At 45.5% G+C, this 17,664-nt stretch overlaps 1 protein-coding gene across 2 annotated transcripts in view; it reads right to left on the bottom strand.

Moving 5' to 3' along the window:
* Nucleotides 1-17,664, bottom strand: part of RPS6KA5 (ribosomal protein S6 kinase A5) — a 543,858-nt gene that overhangs the window by 365,065 nt on the left and 161,129 nt on the right. For both annotated transcript variants that reach the window (XM_085626532.1, XM_085626531.1), the window contains exon 2: nucleotides 12,635-12,706. In XM_085626532.1, the coding sequence (XP_085482658.1) occupies nucleotides 12,635-12,706 (72 nt within the window). The remainder of the gene's footprint in view (nucleotides 1-12,634; nucleotides 12,707-17,664) is intronic.

The raw sequence follows: 17,664 nt of genomic DNA on the forward strand, positions 1-17,664 counted from the left end.
CTGGTTTGGGTGGCCCCGGACGCTGGCTTGTTGGCTTTGTCTTTGCCCATATCTGTGGCGGCCGTCCGTGAATCAGGGCAACGAGCGAACGTCACACCCGCAGAGCGTCAGGGGGTGCTCGAGCGGACAGGAGCCCAGCACGGGGGCGGCGGGGAGAACCCGCGGCCGGACAGGGCCCGACACGGCCAGCCCCAGAGGTCAGCCTCCGGCGGGGTCCCCAGCGGGGCAACGAGTCCGATCCCCCGCCTCAGTCGTGGCCGCGATCCTCTCTCAGCGAAGCAAGGTCCAGCAGCGCAGCCCACAGTCCCCGGGCGGCGGGTCGTTCCTCAAGGGCACCGCCGCCGGGAATCGCCAGGGCCAGCCCTCCGGGGCATAGCCCACCTCTCCAGGGGGGACACCTCGCCCGAGCGGTCCCTCCGCCACCCCCAGGGGGGGGGCACGGTGTCGCCTGTCGACTTGCTTGATCCGGGGCCCCAAACAACGATGAGGGGGGAGGTGGGGGGGAAACAGCAGCGACACCCCCCGACCGCCGATGTGCGGCCCGAAGCAGTGAGGACCCCTCCACCCCCGGGACCGGAGGCCAGTCTCTGAGCCGCGGGGCCGGGGCAGCGCCGTAGCCAGGAGGAGAGGTTGTAGAGAGGGAGGGGGGAGCGGGGGTACGGGTCTCCCCGGCCGCCGACACACGGCCCGATGGGGGGGGGTCTCCCCTCCGCCCCCCGCAGCCGCCCCGGTGAAGCGATCCTCCGCCGCCGCACTCACCGCCTATTCCTGCTCTCAGGCTCCGCTCGGGGGGGTCCCAGCACAGCATGCCAGGGGGCCTCGGGCTGCAGCTGTGAGGCAGGACAGCACCCAGCCGGTGTCTTCAGCATCCGCGGCAGCCGCGCGGCCGCCGCGTCCTCGTCTCAGGCCGGATCAGGCCTGCGCCCCTCGTGGGCGCCGCGGGCTGGATTTGCTGCCTGGCCGGATCGTGGTTCCGCAGTCGTCCGCGTCCGACGCCGGCCGGGCTGCACGTCGTCCAGGCAGGCCCCCGGTGGTCACAGCGTCTCAAGAGCCGGCGTGGGGCAGCAGGGCAGCCTTACACACCCCAGCGCCCAGGTCGTGGCCGGCCAGGGCAGTCCAGGAGGGGATTAGGCGGATTTGCGGGGACCGGCGTCGGGAGCCTCACGGGAAGGCGTCCATGACAGGCAGGCGCCACCTAGCGCTCCCTTTGTTAACGTTTTTAAGTTCAGTTTTGTGGTTCATGGATGGTGACCAATTGTATGGGATGTGGGCTCTTGATTCCAATTTAAGTTATTATTTCTTTCTATTTCAGTTTTTATGTGGTTTGTACACTATAATTTGACAGTGAGGAGAGTTTACCAGATTGCATCCCACATTTGTCCGTGCTTTACTCAACTCAACGTCTGTGCAATTTCCTTTTCGAGTGGGTGATCTCTTCAACACCTTCTGCAACTTTTCTATCTGGTGAAATTGTATGAAAAGTGTGAAGTTGCATGGGGTTGGTTGGTGGCCTTTTATCCAAGCTATCGGCCAATTTGGCCTGGCAACAGAGACACGCACCCAGAACAGCAACTCCCTCTCTCCCAGGCCAACTACCTCATCAGGTCTTCGGAGTACAACCCAGTCCATTGCAACTTCATGCCAAGGCCCACACTGTAAACAGCTCCTTTTTTACTAACAACCAACCACAAACAGGCAGACTAGGCTAAAGCTGTCCAAGTTCCTGCACCTGAAAGGCCATAACCTACTCCCCTGCAGAGCAGTGCTTCAGCTCTACCAGACAGCCATGAGCTGAAACAGCAGGTAGAGATCATCAGAGTACCCTCATTCTACCTCGTAGGCCCATAGTCTCTCCCCCATACTGTATCTGGCCCATGTAGAGGCTGTAGCGTTCTGTGGTTGCATCACAGCCTGGTTGCCCTTGACCTTGTTGCCCCTCATGCAGGACAGTCCATACTTATCAAATGGCTCTGATACTTGTTGCACTGTTTTCCAACAAGTTTGTGTCCATGGACTCACTTTAGTGTCCTGGCGGGTTGGATCATGCAGTGAGCTGATTGACTATCCGCTATCGGTATAGTCTGGCCAGTCAGTGGTCTTGTGGGCAGTCTCTGGAGGAGTTAATTGGGGAGAAGGCTGCAGAGCCAGTGAGGATAGGGCGCTCCTCTGCAGTCTGTGTGCTTGACTGTAGTAGATGGATTCATTTTTTCTTTCTCCTAGTGTTGCACACGTGAGCAAAAGGGAGTCTTTTTTGGCAGCTGAAGGTTTTTCCCCCCGAGCTGCATAGCAATAAGCAATTCATTTTCAATGTGAGCATTCTATTTAGAAATTTCATCTTGAAAGCTCAACATAATGTTTCATTTCCTTGGAAATGTCCCTGTAAAGCTAGTCACATGCAAACAACATGCAAGCGTTCCAGAGGGATCATACAGACTAATCATTATGAACAGTTTTATAAAGCAGCTGTGAATGAGTAAGTTACACCTAGATTATGAACATTTTGTTATGCTCTTTCACTCTACATATTGCTAGGTATTCAAAGTCGTCAGAAGTTCAACCAGAAAATTAAATTAAATAGACGAAGGCTATATGCTCTGTCACTGTGATATGTATAGCAATGCTGCCTTGTCTGAAGGATTGCAAATCTTGGACAGTCATCATTTTAGCGTGTCTCTGACACTTGAGACCTGATGGACAGTTCTCCCCAATCCTGAACGCATGACCCAAGTGTGGGCTCAGTGCAAAGGCTGACTCAGGACCATAGAGCAAGCATGTATGTTTCATCTTAACCCAATGCATTTAATCACCAAGTCATTTTATGTGCCTCTCCATATAGTTACAATTAAGTTATGTATCAGGAAACCTATGTGTGCCAGAAGACAGTACACGTTGGAGTTTTCATTTATGGTTGGGAGTTGTATGGAGATGCTGTGTAGCATTGTGAAGAGTAGAGAGCTGTGCATTAGGGTCAGAGATGTTCTTCCCCTACTCCCCTTCCAAGCCAGGAGAATCATGGTCCAAGCCTTGATTTTATCCCGTCTAGATTACGGGAACGCACTGTCCCTAGGCGCTCCTCAATCCACCTTAAACAAACTGCAGGTGATTCAAAATTGTGCTGCGCATCACCTGGCACAGATCCCCCGAAGACAGTCAGCTAAGCCTGCCTTGATATACTTACACTGGCTGCCCATCCGCGCCAGGATCCAGTTCAAAGCCATGTGCCTAGCACACAAAGACTTCTGGAAACATGGTTCCCAAATTATGCAATCCTTGGTTGTGCCCTATCAACCTACCAGGACTCTCCGTTCCAGTGACACTTTCCTAACCGCGCCGCCAAAAGTCCAAAGAGCGAGGTGGGGCGGACGGTCCTTCTCTCTGAATGCCTCCAACCTCTGAAACACCCTCCCACTCACGCTCCGTGGCGAACCCAACATTTCACTCTTCCGCAAACACCTCAAGACCCACCTCTTTCTTTCAGCTTTTAAGTAACCCTCGTTCTTTCTACGCTCTCCGTTGTCCACAAGCGCTAGGAGGCCTCCGGGTAGCTATGCGCTATATAAATATAATTTCATTCATTCATTCATTCATTCATTCATTCATGTGTTCTAGTCACACTACAGCAAACATGACATAGCATGTATGTTAGTTTGTGTCTTTGAAGTGGGTGTTAGAATGATAATGTGCCACACATCTTCACATGCATTGTGTTACTCAAGGAATTTCAAACTGGAGTTTGCATTTAAGCTTGAAAGAGTCTGAATGCCCACTGTCGTAAGAGTAAAAGGCTCATTGCCAAGCACAAGGGCTCTAATAGTGTTGCCTTCAGCATCAATGAAATGTATAAATCATAAACGCATCATCCATTTTACATATATAACTCAATGAGCCCTTGGGTTGGTTAAGGACTGTCGACTATGATATCTGAGGTCATAAGATAAAGGGCACCGAGTGGTAGGATCATGTTAATTCAAGGAATAACCATGTTCTGATATCCCACAGAAACAAGACATGTCCATGGATTTCACAGCTATGAATTGGCAAAATAATCCATAGTTTTGTGGTTTGCAATAAGAATGACAAGACTCCCTGGAATGATTTGTAAAAGGGACTAATCTCCGTTTGGCTGTTGGTCCTAGAGTGTAGACTTTTTTGATAGCAGTGCAACAACCATTGTAGGAATGTTGACCTGGTTCCATAGAGACATCATTGTGTAACGCAAAGGGCCTTGCACAAGGTTTGCAGGACCACCAGCGGCTAGTGGAGTGCCTGCAAGGCAGGTGATATGCAGTAGGGGGATATGGAGAATACGTTTTGCAGCACAGTTCATACCCTCCCGCAATAGAAGCAGTAGGTGAGCTGAGAAACTGTATGTTGTCACAGACTTGTACTCAAAAATATCCAGGAAATGGAATATCTTCTGATGGAGTCTGAGGAGAAGGAACAAAGACTTGTGACAGAATTTACCCAAAGTGTTAATTAGATGTCCACATCCACGGTTACTCTAGGATTTCTCCATTTTGAAGTAGGCCAGTACCATTGACACAAAGGCGACCCCCTGTTCATCCAATCATGGAATAGAAGAACGCACACAGGTGCCCTGGTCTGATGACTGTTTCCTTCTTAACGTGATAGGAGTGCCAAATGCAAAGTTGAAGTGGACCAGGTCAAAACACTTAAACAAGATGTAAGGGGACAGAGCCAACTCAAGGAGTCTGATGTCGGACACATTCCTGTTAACATTTCATATCAGTGATTGCAAATACGCAAACATGTATGTTCCTGGCACTAAGCTGTTGATTTGTGTCTGCCTTGCTTAATTATTTTCTCTTCAACACTATCCTAATTAGCATAGCTTAGTTAATAATGTTAGCGTGGTGTGATCCTGTGATTTCCCACGAGGCGAAAATGTGTACCCAAATAAAAAAGATCGGGGTGAGAGTGGGCAATCGGCATGGTTAGGAGAATTAGTTTGGAGTTATTTGGAACAATGGGCGCATGTACCGAGTCTGGGGGGGGGGGGAGAGAGGGGGAGGGAAGTTTAGCCCTGTGTCCTTGCTCCCTTGTGTTGCCTTGATGCTTTGCTGGTACCAGGAGGGCTGGGGCATGTACATGGGTCTCCCTCCGAGGCACGTCGTTCTCTCCTGGTCTGCTATCAACTACGAGGGAGAGATGCACCAGACATTTTTCACATGATGATGATTATGCCAACGTGATCACAGGAGCAGGTGAATTTCAAATTGAGTGACTTAAGTATGTTCACGTCTTTTCGTCCAGCGACGCACCTTGAACATGCCGCCATCCCGAGCAAATACCCACCCTCCCGTCCCAGAACTTCAACCAAAGGGATGTTCTGGGGATAGCAAGTGTTTGAATTATGTGGAGAGAATTTTTTTTTTCAATTTAGATCACAATTTGAGAAGAGAATCGGGCATGGGTAGCACTAGAGTGTCAATGTGCATTTTCATTCCAAGTCAGTCTTGTTCTCAGAGGTAAAACCCCATGTGCGTGGTGTGGGGAACGAGACTTTTGACCCTGTCTCACTGCTAGGGTGGTACCCCTCAATATGATGATTGTTTGAGGGAGACAGGACACAGACTAGTACCCGGTCTGTGGGGTGTTGTCCTGGAATATCCTCCCACGGATGTTGGAGGTTTCCCCCACGTGAAATGTAAATGAAATGGGAGATTGGCTTTACTGCTATGACGCTAGGCAGAGGCAATTATTTCCGTTGACACCCAGTTTGCTTAATTTTAGGGTTAGCAGAGTTTGCAACTAAAAAACTGTGTACATATATTTTAACATTTGTATTCTTTGGTAGATGAGAATTTTGGGGTTTTAATGTTGTATTTTGTAACTAAATACAACAGGTGTGTAATCTGAGCTGGTGCAAGTATGCTGTTGTCGTTTCATTTGAAGGAGTGGGGATCCAACTGGGTGCCTCCTAACAATACAAGCCATTATTAATATATACATAGAGCCTTAAGGCTCATCTAAAGTTACAAATAAACTCAGTGAGATTGTCTACCATTCTACCATTTATTTATTAAGTCTATATACTATTATTATAAGTCCTTTTATAATGTACTTAAAACTTGCGACTGCACACATAGTAAAAGTCTATTGTACCATGGTATACACCGGTAATGCTCCTGAATTGGAAGCATAGTGTCCATGGTATACACACCGGTAATGCACCAAAAGTAGAAGCGTAGTGTGCCAAGGTATACACACCAGTAATGCTCCTTAAGAAAAGCATAGTGAGCCATGGTCTACACACCGGTAATACTCCGGAAGTAAAAGCCTAGAGTACTATGGTATACACCGGTAATGCTCCTGAATCGGAAGCATAGTGTCCATGGTATACACACCGGTAATGCTCCGGAAGTGGAAGCATAATGAGCCATGGTATACACACCGGTAATGCTCCGGAAGTGGAAGTGTTGCGTGCCATGGGATGCACACCGGTAATGCTCGGGAATTGAAAGCATAGTGTCCATGGTATACACACTGGTAATGCACCGGAAGCGTAGTGTGCCATGGTAAACACACCGGTAATGCTCCGGAAGTGAGACATTTTTAGTAATCGGAAGTTGAAGCGTAGTGTGCCATGGTAAACACACCGGTAATGCTCCGGAAGTGAGACATTTTTAGTAAATCGGAAGTTGAAGCGTAGTGTGCTATGGTATACACACCGGTAATGCTCCAGAAATGGAAGCGTAGTGTGCCATGGTAAACACACCGGTAATGCTCCAGAAATGGAAGCGTAGTGTGCCATGGTAAACACACCGGTAATACTCTGGAAGTAAAAGCCTAGTGTGCCATGGTATACACACGGGTAATGCTGCGAAAGTGGAAGCGTAGTGTGTTATGGTATACACTTGGGTAATGCTCCAGAAGTAAAAACCTGGTGTGCCATGGTATGCACACGGGTAATGCTCCAGAAGATGAAGCGTAGTGTCCATGGTATACACACTGGTAATGCTCCGGAAGTGGAAGCGTTGTGTGCTATGGTAAACACACCGGCAATGGTCCGGAAGTGGAAGCGTCGTGTCCATGGTATACACATGGGTAATGCTCCGGCAGTAAAAGACTAGAGTGCCATGGCATACACACCGGTAATGAACAATCCTGTGCACACATACAATTATGCAGTCATTGGTCAATACAGGTCAAAGCAATACAACAAAGAAAATGTTCGTCAAGGATTAGAAATTTCCCTTTTAATGACCATAACCAGCCGACACGTGTTTCATCGTGGGGAATGTAAACCACGAATCTTCAGGGCTGTAGCTAATGCCGAATAACAATGGAAGCCCACTACCGGTGATAATTCCAACCCGGTAGGGTCAATAAAGGGTCAGTCGGACTGCTCAGGAAAATGTAAAGTCTCTCTTCAAATAAAAACAGCCACGTATCAAAGAGTAACCTCGTACCGCCAGTTCCGTGAAAATCCAAGATATATAGGAATTGAGTCTTTATGGGAAAGACTCCCGAATTAGCAGTATTTCAACGTATTCGTCAAGTAAAATGAGTGAACTCCATAGTAAGGGAAACGAAGCGTCCGATCGGTCTGGCGGTAACAATTTAGTGTCTGTGCACAGACACTAAATTGTTACCGCCAGACCGATCGGACGCTTCGTTTCCCTTACTATGGAGTTCACTCATTTTACTTGACGAATACGTTGAAATACTGCTAATTCGGGAGTCTTTCCCATAAAGACTCAATTCCTATATATCTTGGATTTTCACGGAACTGGCGGTACGAGGTTACTCTTTGATACGTGGCTGTTTTTATTTGAAGAGAGACTTTACATTTTCCTGAGCAGTCCGACTGACCCTTTATTGACCCTACCGGGTTGGAATTATCACCGGTAGTGGGCTTCCATTGTTATTCGGCATTAGCTACAGCCCTGAAGATTCGTGGTTTACATTCCCCACGATGAAACACGTGTCGGCTGGTTATGGTCATTAAAAGGGAAATTTCTAATCCTTGACGAACATTTTCTTTGTTGTATTGCTTTGACCTGTATTGACCAATGACTGCATAATTGTATGTGTGCACAGGATTGTTCTTTGCTCAGTTTGAGGTCAATCTTGTTTGGCCTTTACAGTTTGAGGGGTTTAGGGGTTTCCCCTCCCTGTTCTGCACCATACGGATACATTAATCTAATACACTTACGTTTACCAGCAGAGCGCCAGTACTTCCTTACTTCTGAATACCCTGTTCTTTGAAGTTTGATACACACCGGTAATGCTCTCGAAGTGGAAGAGTAGTGTGCCATGGTATACCCACTGGTAATGCTACGGAATTGGAAGCACAGTGTCCATAGTATACACACCGGTAATGTTCCAGAAGCGGACGCATAGTGTGTCATGGTATACACACAAGTAATGCTCAGGAAGTGGAAGCATTGAGTGCCATGTTATACACACCGGTAATACTCCGGAAGTAAAAGCCTGGTGTACCATGGTATACACTGGTAATGCCCTGGAATTGTAAGCATAGTGTCTATGGTATACACACCGGTAATGCTCCAGTAGTGGAAGCGCAGTGTGCCATGGTATACACACCGGTAATGCTCCGGAAGTGGAAGCATAATGTGCCATGGTATACACACAGGTAATGCTCTGGAAGTAAATGTGTAGTGTGCCATGGTAAACACACCGGTAATACTCCGGAAGTAAAGCCTAGTGTGCCATGGTATACACACGGGTAATGCTCCGGAAGTGGAAGTGCAGTGTCCATGGTATACACACTGGTAATGCTCCGGAAGTGGAAGCGTAATGTGCCATGATATACACACCGGTAATACTCAGGAAGTAAAAGCATATTGTACCATGGTATACACCGGTAATGCTCCAGAATTGGAATCAGTGTCCATGGTATACACCGGTAATGCTCCGGAACTGGAAGAGTAGTGTGGCTTTGTAAACACACGGGTAATGCTCCAAAAGTTGAAGCGTAGTGTGCCATGGTATACACACTGGTAATGCTCCAGAAGTGTAGTGTGCCATGGTATACACACCAGTAGTACTAAGGAATTAAAAGTCTAGTGTACCATGGTATACACTGGTAATGCTCTGGAATTGGATGCATAGTGTTCATGGTATACACACCGGTAATGCTCTGGAAGTGGAAGCGTAGTATGCCATGGTATACACACTTTCTGGAAGAGGAGCATTTCCAGTAATCAGAAGTGGGAGCTTAGTGTGCTATGGTATGCACACCGGTAATGCTTCAGAAGCATAGCGAACCATGCTTAATACACCAGTAATGCTCCGGAAGTGGAAATGTAATGTGCCATGATAAACACAACGTAATGCTCCAAAAATGGAAATTTAGTGTGCCATGATAAACACACTGGTAATGTTCCGGAAGTGGAAGCGTAATGGCCATGGTATACACACCAGGAATTCTCCAAAAGTAGAAGCGTAGGGTGCCAAGATATACACACCGGTAATGCTCTGGAAGTGGAAGCCTACTGTTCCATGGTATACACACGGGTAATGCTCCGGAAGTGGAAGCCTAGTGTGCCATGGTATAAACACAGGTAATGCTCTGGAAGTGGAAGCGTAGTGTGCCATGGTAAACACACCGGTAATGCTCAAAAAGTAGAAGCGTAGTGTGCCATGGTATACACACTGGTAATGCTCCGGAAGTGGAAGCGTAGTGTCCATGGTATACACACTGGTAATGCTCCATAAGTGGAAGCGTAGTGTGCCATGGTATACACACCGGTAATGCTCCGGAAGTGGAAGCGTCATGTCCATGGTATACACATGGGTAATGCTCCAGCAGTAAAAGCCTAGTGTGCCATGGTATACGCACCGGTAATGCTCCAGAAGTGGCAGGGTAGTGTGCCATGGTATACACACCGGTAATTCTCCAGAATTGGAAGCATAGTGTCCATGGTATACACACCGGTAATGCTCCGGAAGTGCAGCGGTCTGCTAAGCTGTCATGACTATGCATGTTTTGCATGCGTGCGCTGCTTTTTTACACAATGACTTAATTAAATAACGTGCTTGCAATCAAATAAAGCAATGGGAGATAGCGTGACAAATTAAAATATGTGAGAAACAAATGAAGGAGTGAACATGAAAAAGAACCACAGACAAGTGGGGAAGACAAGCACGTGCGGCCGCGAAAGTGAAAGCAACCGCGCTATGTTTAATTTGTGACATGATCCACGGCAAGGGAGGAATGCAGCTGGCAGCCTGCGCGCCGCTGCTCGCTCCCGACAGCTGGAGGTCGTAGGAGTGAACATTTAGAGAAAAGGTGTGACATGCACCCGCCTTTTGCTAATGGCGTGCTTTCATTTTTGAAAGCCACACGCAAAGGCCAATAGAATGTGCGGAAGTTGAAAAACCACACTGAAAAGTTTCGGGAAGTCTGGAGTGATTCCAAGAGGCTTCCCCATAGAGCAGCGCATGCGCATGCGCTAGGCTCGACCTAAAAAAGAAAAAAAGGAATAATCTGAACTGAAGATGCATTGAAAAAGAAACACATGAAATGCAAAAATACTTTCAGAAAACAAGTCAGCTCAATGCGATAATCCAAACCTTTAGGTTGTAAGGTGACTAATTTCCTGATCCAATACATTTCTAGCTACTAAAGTCTCTTACAAATGTCTCTTCCTAGCTCATCATTGATTTTCTCCAAAACTTGGAATATCAATCGCGACACGTTGTGTTTGTGTATGCTGAAATGCATCGTCACAGGGGATTTTTATTTTGTTTAGTGCAGATGTTGTTTTTGTGTTCTTTAAACCTCACTTTGAGTTTGCATTCTGTTTTTCAGATGTACAATAACATGCTAGAACATGTTAATGAGTACATACAATTATTGGTATGACAATCACTTTGATGTTTCAGTTTGATTTAAGTGCCTTTATGAGGATGTAGTAAATATGGGCTTTGAATCACGAGATTACAGTGAACGCTGTTGCGGTAAGCAAATGTTCTAGGTTTATTATTTATTTATTGTCACCTGAGATTTTATGTGTTACTAACTGCTTTAGGCTATGGGGTCTTTTGAATCGTTATAGTGGTCTTTGTCTAAACAACATGCCAAAATCCAGTTCAATTTGTAGCAATCACCATCTGAATTGGATAATCCGTTTAATGGTCTGGCTGCTCTTTGAGTTTGATGATACAAAGGTGCCTCTCGTTTTTATTGGTTTCACGGTTTTAGATAACAATTGTTGTCTGTTCCTGACAAAAAAGACAGACAATTTACTGACATTACCTTGGGAGATTAATGATGTATGTTTCAACATCTATTTCGATTTCATAACATATCGATGCAGCATTTCAAATTAATTGAGGTTTTGACAACTAGACTACTGCAAGCTTCTGTGATAGCCTTCCTTGACTTGTAACATATTGTTTTATATTCATTTCAGTATGTATATTAGATGATTTGAAAATGGACAAATCTCCCCCAAATGAAGAAGTGTCATCTGAAATACAGTGGGGTTTTCTAGTGCAACAAAGAGTAATCGTCAATTTAGGAATATGGATACTGGTTTTGACATAACCAATCATTAAGAATGACTACAGGAATCATTAAATTGCGTGATAAATTAACACAGATTTGTGATCAATCAAGTATTTGGCTACTTGGTATTATGTTTTTACTTTTATATTGAACATTTGGCAAGTTGTTGCATCATATACCCATCCTGTTCCTGTGCCATCACATAGTAGCGTAAGTTCATGTTTGATATGATTTGCTTACGAATAATTTGATGAATTCGAACTTAAGAGTACCATAGTAAAAGACTATAAAGCATATATAAGGAACATGGTATTTCTGTGCTCCCGATTTGGAGTATATACAGATTGTGGATTAACAGATGTACGATTATTTGTTGTGAATATTTTTCTCAATGCAAATTGATCCCTTTGTTTGTATTTGCACTAAGAAAATAATTAAGCGGGTGTGCATTCCTAGTTCTATTACTTCCCGGGGATCCAGAGTTTTATAAGGACCCTTCCACAATCTATTGTCAAGCAAACATTGAGTGGTGGGTGCCAGAATAAAGACATGCATCACCAACTGCTGAAGTACTAAGCGCCATTGAGAATCAGATGACAAAGATTCATAACCCTCCAACATGACGCTATAGTCAGATCAATGGGATCTGATCTAGTTTCCAATACAAAAAACGTGATGCTGGTACTTCGCGTTCTACATCGCTTTAAGCAGCTAGCCTTCATAGGATAAAAGAGGCCAATACAGTGTTTTAGGAGCACATAACACCAAGACCAAATTGAAATTCATTTTTGTAATCATCAATGAACCACATCATTTACGTAATGAGGGAAAAGTGAGAAATTGTTTGAAACACGAATATGATGGCAGTGATCAGAAGTTGTTCTATAACCAAACTGAGGACCATGTCAAGTATGATCTTAAGACAATGAAGAAAGCGTTCATGGAATGCTTCAGACTTCAATTTCAATACCAGTAATATTTAACACTCCCCCACACAAATACATTCATACATACTTTCCATATTTAGAATATTTAACTGCACAAATTTCAACATACGGTTTTGGGTACAACAGACAGGACCATTCTAACAAGGACAACACATTTAAAATAGTATTTTACCCTAACAGCACTTACCCCCTGTCCCAAGAACTTTCAGGAGTTCAAAGTTCTCAATTCCGATTTTCTCTGCATGCCCCGTTAAATTAGCTACAAAAACAAAAAATAAAAGTTAAACATTCCAGAAATTGTACTTCTTGTACCTATTAAGATTTGAGACTCTAAGTTACGACAATCAAAAGGAAAAAAAAACTTGCCAATCACTGGCGCCTCAAAGTATGCATATACCTTTATATTTATCACTACCACACTGAATAAGAATAAAAAAATATGCCTAACATATTTAATTCATTATTTGATTACTTCAGCTACTGAAATACATAGTTTTTCAAGCCGTTCGATTCACCCAAATAGAAATTCCTTTTCAGGCTCCTGGAAGGAATAGGCATCAACCTACAATTTATACATTGGATCCAGCTGTTATATGATGAGCCTGTTCCACGCCTCGGTATATAGAGATTTAACCTCCCCCTCCCCCCACCTCCCCCTCCCTTTTGGCATCCCCAGACTGAAGTACCGGGTTTTTAGAACCCAGCGGTGCAGGGGAACACACCCTAAGACTTCGGGTTCTTCCTGTTTCAGACCCACAGAAACACAGAGTCTTCTAGATGAAATCAAAGATCGTATTTATTGGCTGCAGACCAATCACAGGTATCCGAGAAGTACAACACGATGTATGTTCTCAGGAGACTGCTCCCGAACCAAAAACCAGTCTTTACTTATATACACAAAATTACGCTTGGGGGCAACACCGCCCCTGTTTTACAAGTGGTCATTCACATATTTTAGTTTCAAAGAAACAGCAGAGCCATAATGACAATCCCACATTTCAGTTCATTAAGCATACAGTCATTGTACCCAGCAAGGCTCAGAACCCTCATCAGATAACAGCGGACCCCAATAAAACGGGCACCTCCTGCTCGTAAAACAAGCCATAAAGTAGGAAACAGAGTCAGGTGTGAAATAGCTTAGTCAGAGATCGTGTGCGAACAAGGACTTTATGATGGGTCGAGCCCTGATGCTAATCACATTAGGCCGCGAGAAAAGGAACTGGCCGGACAGGATTGACCTCGGGCAGCGGAGTCAGTTTGCACAGGTCAGAGAGAAGTCACAGAAGGTGTACGTGTCCTTTAGGCCTAGGCATGGCCTTCGAGCGCAGCCTATGTGAGGGCAACCACAAAATGGCTACTATTCTAAAATGGAACCCAAAGGTTCAATATGTGGTATCGTATGCACGGTGAATTCATCAGTGAAACATGACGAAAACACTCATACATACCGCGTTACTCATTTGCGGTTCGCGGATACCAAAATTGGCATGGTGGGACTATGCCACCTACATGGTTCCGAATTTTACAGTACCACAGACCCTCCTTTTGCCCTTACATAGGCAATAACTATACTAATCTGAGTCCAAGTCTATGTTCATAAAGTCATGGAGATGTTGTTGTAGCATCATCCTATTGCTTAGATCGTCCCTTGATACAGGTTTCCTTACACATGATGTAACACAGAGGCTACACATTACAGGAGCACACTGTATACATAGACAGAACAGGAAAAGAATGGCTAAGATCGTTCCTACGACTATTAGAATCTTCCATCCCCAAGCTGATATCAGTTCCCAGAACCACCCCATCACCGACCAATCTCCTTTATCCACGTGGATAGATTCGGAAATTTTATGCAGTTTGGAGATGGCCTGATAGATTGTCGGAGCGTTATCTGGTATGAAAATACAACAGCTTGATTGGATAACAGTACATACCCCACCACGATCTGCAAGTATGACATCTAGAACCATACGGTTTTGCAACGTCATGAGGCGATCCGCTTGGAGCTCAGCTGTCAAATTACCAAGGGCACCAGCCGTTACATTAACAGTGGTTTCCACTACACGAGTCAGTTGTCTCAGGTTCCTACTATTGACCATTGGTCCCCAAAACGGCAGGAAACCCAAGAAAAAGTCTCCTGCTTCCTGACCGGCAGTATCTTCCTTACTAACAACGCCTCTCACAACTCTGGTCTTGTGATAATCAGAGGCGGCAGTAAATGTCGGCGGTAGCAAATTCGCAACATAACACGTGACCGAGAAATCAACGGGCAACCATGTATATGCTCGATCATTACAAACAAAGTATGTACCCTTGGCAGCCAAAAACGCAGGGGAAAACTGTGATGGGAAAGTGTACGTTTCAGTACAGTCACTCTTCCCTAGTTGAGCTCTTGGATTTTGTCCATTGCCTTGTAAACAAAGGCGACCCATGTGTGGTACAACCCAAATTGGGGATGAACTTTGCGCTGTTTTTCGCCCAAACTAATGCTATACCCCGTCGCGTTCCAACCTACATAAGCTCGCAACTCATCCTTGGGAATAGATGTATATGCATCGATATCTCTACTCCTATCTGCAACTCCTCTCATCAAGGCTTTATTGTTCGAGTTAAGTCTAGTGGAACGCGGTGGTCGCGGGGAGTAGGTTTCAAGTGCAAAAAGAAACATGGTCTGGAATGCCCATGATGAACCATTATAGCAAAACGGCAGCACTAGATATGGGATACCCTTATCAACGGTATGCGGCATCAAACCACACACCCAGCAATTCGTTGTGTTCATAACTAGTTGGTGCTGGTGCAGGAGTTGAACAAATGAATTGTTTACAAATTCAGAACGTCTAGCTTGTTCGTGTTCAGGCGGAGGGTGAAAAGAGTGTGGAAAAATGGTAGGAGGAGGTGTGGGCTGTACAGTGGGTACAAATGGTACTTGGAAAGACAATAATACACAACCTACAGAAAACATCATTATGCTAGATAGTACAAACAGACATAATACTACAAAACATTTGCTATTCATTATTTTACATATTCTGCTCTTAAAACTTATTTCCTCAGCGGGTCTCTTCATCTCGAGAAACTCCATCCTCTAATCGTGCTGTTCACGGCGGATGAGTATCTTCTGCTAAGGAGTACACCTGTCAGTTCAGGGAACGCCCTAGACCAACCAGAACCGTTTAACCTAACGTCTCCGGCTTGTACCCCAAAGTCTTGGCGCCGCGACCCTACAGCTAAACCCGGATGGTGGTTCAAAAAATAAAAAATAGAAAAGTTTCTCAGATGAGAGAGCTGCGCTATCCAAAAATATCAAAGGAAAATAATTTTTATTTGTCCATAGTCCTTGGCCTCAAATTATACCTGTTTTCCCCAGGTACTGTCTGGTCTTGAAACAAGAGTTCAGGCTCTGTGGTGTCCAATCGAATTGATGGCAATATAGCTTCTTGCAGAATGTCGTCGCTTTCTTGCTCTGAAACTGTTCCCTTCACACGTGCATCGCTAAAAGGCACAAAACGAGGCACAGTCTCAGCCTCGGAGTCAGCGATCCCCTCCTGGACCCACCGATCATACGGTAGGGGCAAAGGGATCCTCTTGCAATGTATGCCGTGTATCCAATTCTTTTTCCCTTTCACTCGAACCGCTGATCTTGTCGATAGAAGGACTAGGTGGGGGCCGATCCAATGGGGCTCATCATTTTTCGTACGTTGAAAATTCTTAATCAGCACCCACGTTCCAGGATTAATAGGGTGTCCTGGAGCTTCAGAGGCCTGGGGCAGAGTATCGTGAACCTGTTGGTGTAAGACACGCAATTTAGCCGTCAATTCATACAGATAATCAAGCAGTACTGGATGTTCGATTTCACTGAATTTTGTCGGCCTTGGCACCCCCCATACATTAGCCGGACGGCCAAACACGATTTCATACGGACTAAGTCCCACTCGTGAATGCACAGTCATTCTTGTTGATAGGAGTGCTAAGGGCAGAGCGTCAGGCCATTTAAGACCGGAGCTCGCCTGAATTTTGGCCAACTTAAGTTTCAAAGTGCCATTGTAGCACTCTACTGATCCAGCTGATTGGGGGTGATTTGCAGCGTGGAACTTCTGCTTAATGCCTAGTCCCTCACACACATCCTTCATCACTCGACCTACAAATTCACTCCCGTTATCACTCCATACCATCCTTGGCATTCCGAACCTAGGGAAAAATTATTTGACAAGGGCTTTAGCTGTGGATAAGGCCGTATTGTCTTTTAGGGGATATGCTTCTATCCATCTTGAAAAAGCGCAAACAACGACCAGTACATATTTCAAATTGTTGCACCTTTCCATGTGGATGAAATCTAGTTGCAGAACCTCAAAGGGATATGATGGAGGCGCAAAATGACCAGCTGGAGTTGGGGTTCCCCTACCAGGATTGTATTTCAAACATACCATGCAATTTTTGACCACATTCTCCGCACACTTGGGAATTCCAGCATTCTGCCATACTGGAGCTAACAACTTACAAATCCCTTTCACACTGATATGTGCCATTCCATGTGCCATTGTAACCACTGGAAGCACATATGCATCAGGTAACAACCATCGCCGGTGTTCTGACATATCAACCCAACAACCATTTTCATCCAATTTACCCTTACTTTCTTTCCACATACTCAATTCTTTCTCTGTGGCTTCAGCTTGAATGGACTTCACACTCTCTATCGTGTCTTCACACATTCCAACATCACCAACCCATCTTGCAGGGCCTGCAACATACATTCGGGTTGTCACATCTTTTGCTGTTTCTTTCGCGATTTCGTCAGCAAATGCATTACCACGCCCAACATCATCGGTAACCTTCTTGTATGCGCTGCATTTCACAATCGCGACTTGTAACGGCAAGGTCAGTGACTCAAGGAGATCATTCACTAACTGACCATTCTGAATCTTAGCTCCATGCGAGGTCAGGAACCCACGTTCTTTCCACAAACGCCCAAAACTATGGGCCACGCCAAAAGCATACTGACTGTCAGTATATATGTTCACTTTCATTCCTTTCGACAACACGCATGCTCTTGTAAGTGCAATTAATTCAGCTGCTTGGGCTGAATTATGTGGTATCCGTGCAGTTTCAACAATCGTGTGCAAAGTCGTGACAGCATATGCAGCAGTCGTATCACCATTCGGAAGCTTGAAGCACGAACCATCCACCCATAAGGTACCGTCACATTCAACC

Source organism: Triturus cristatus, chromosome 9, assembly GCF_964204655.1.
Source record: "Triturus cristatus chromosome 9, aTriCri1.1, whole genome shotgun sequence".
NCBI classification, from domain to species: Eukaryota; Metazoa; Chordata; class Amphibia; order Caudata; family Salamandridae; genus Triturus; species Triturus cristatus.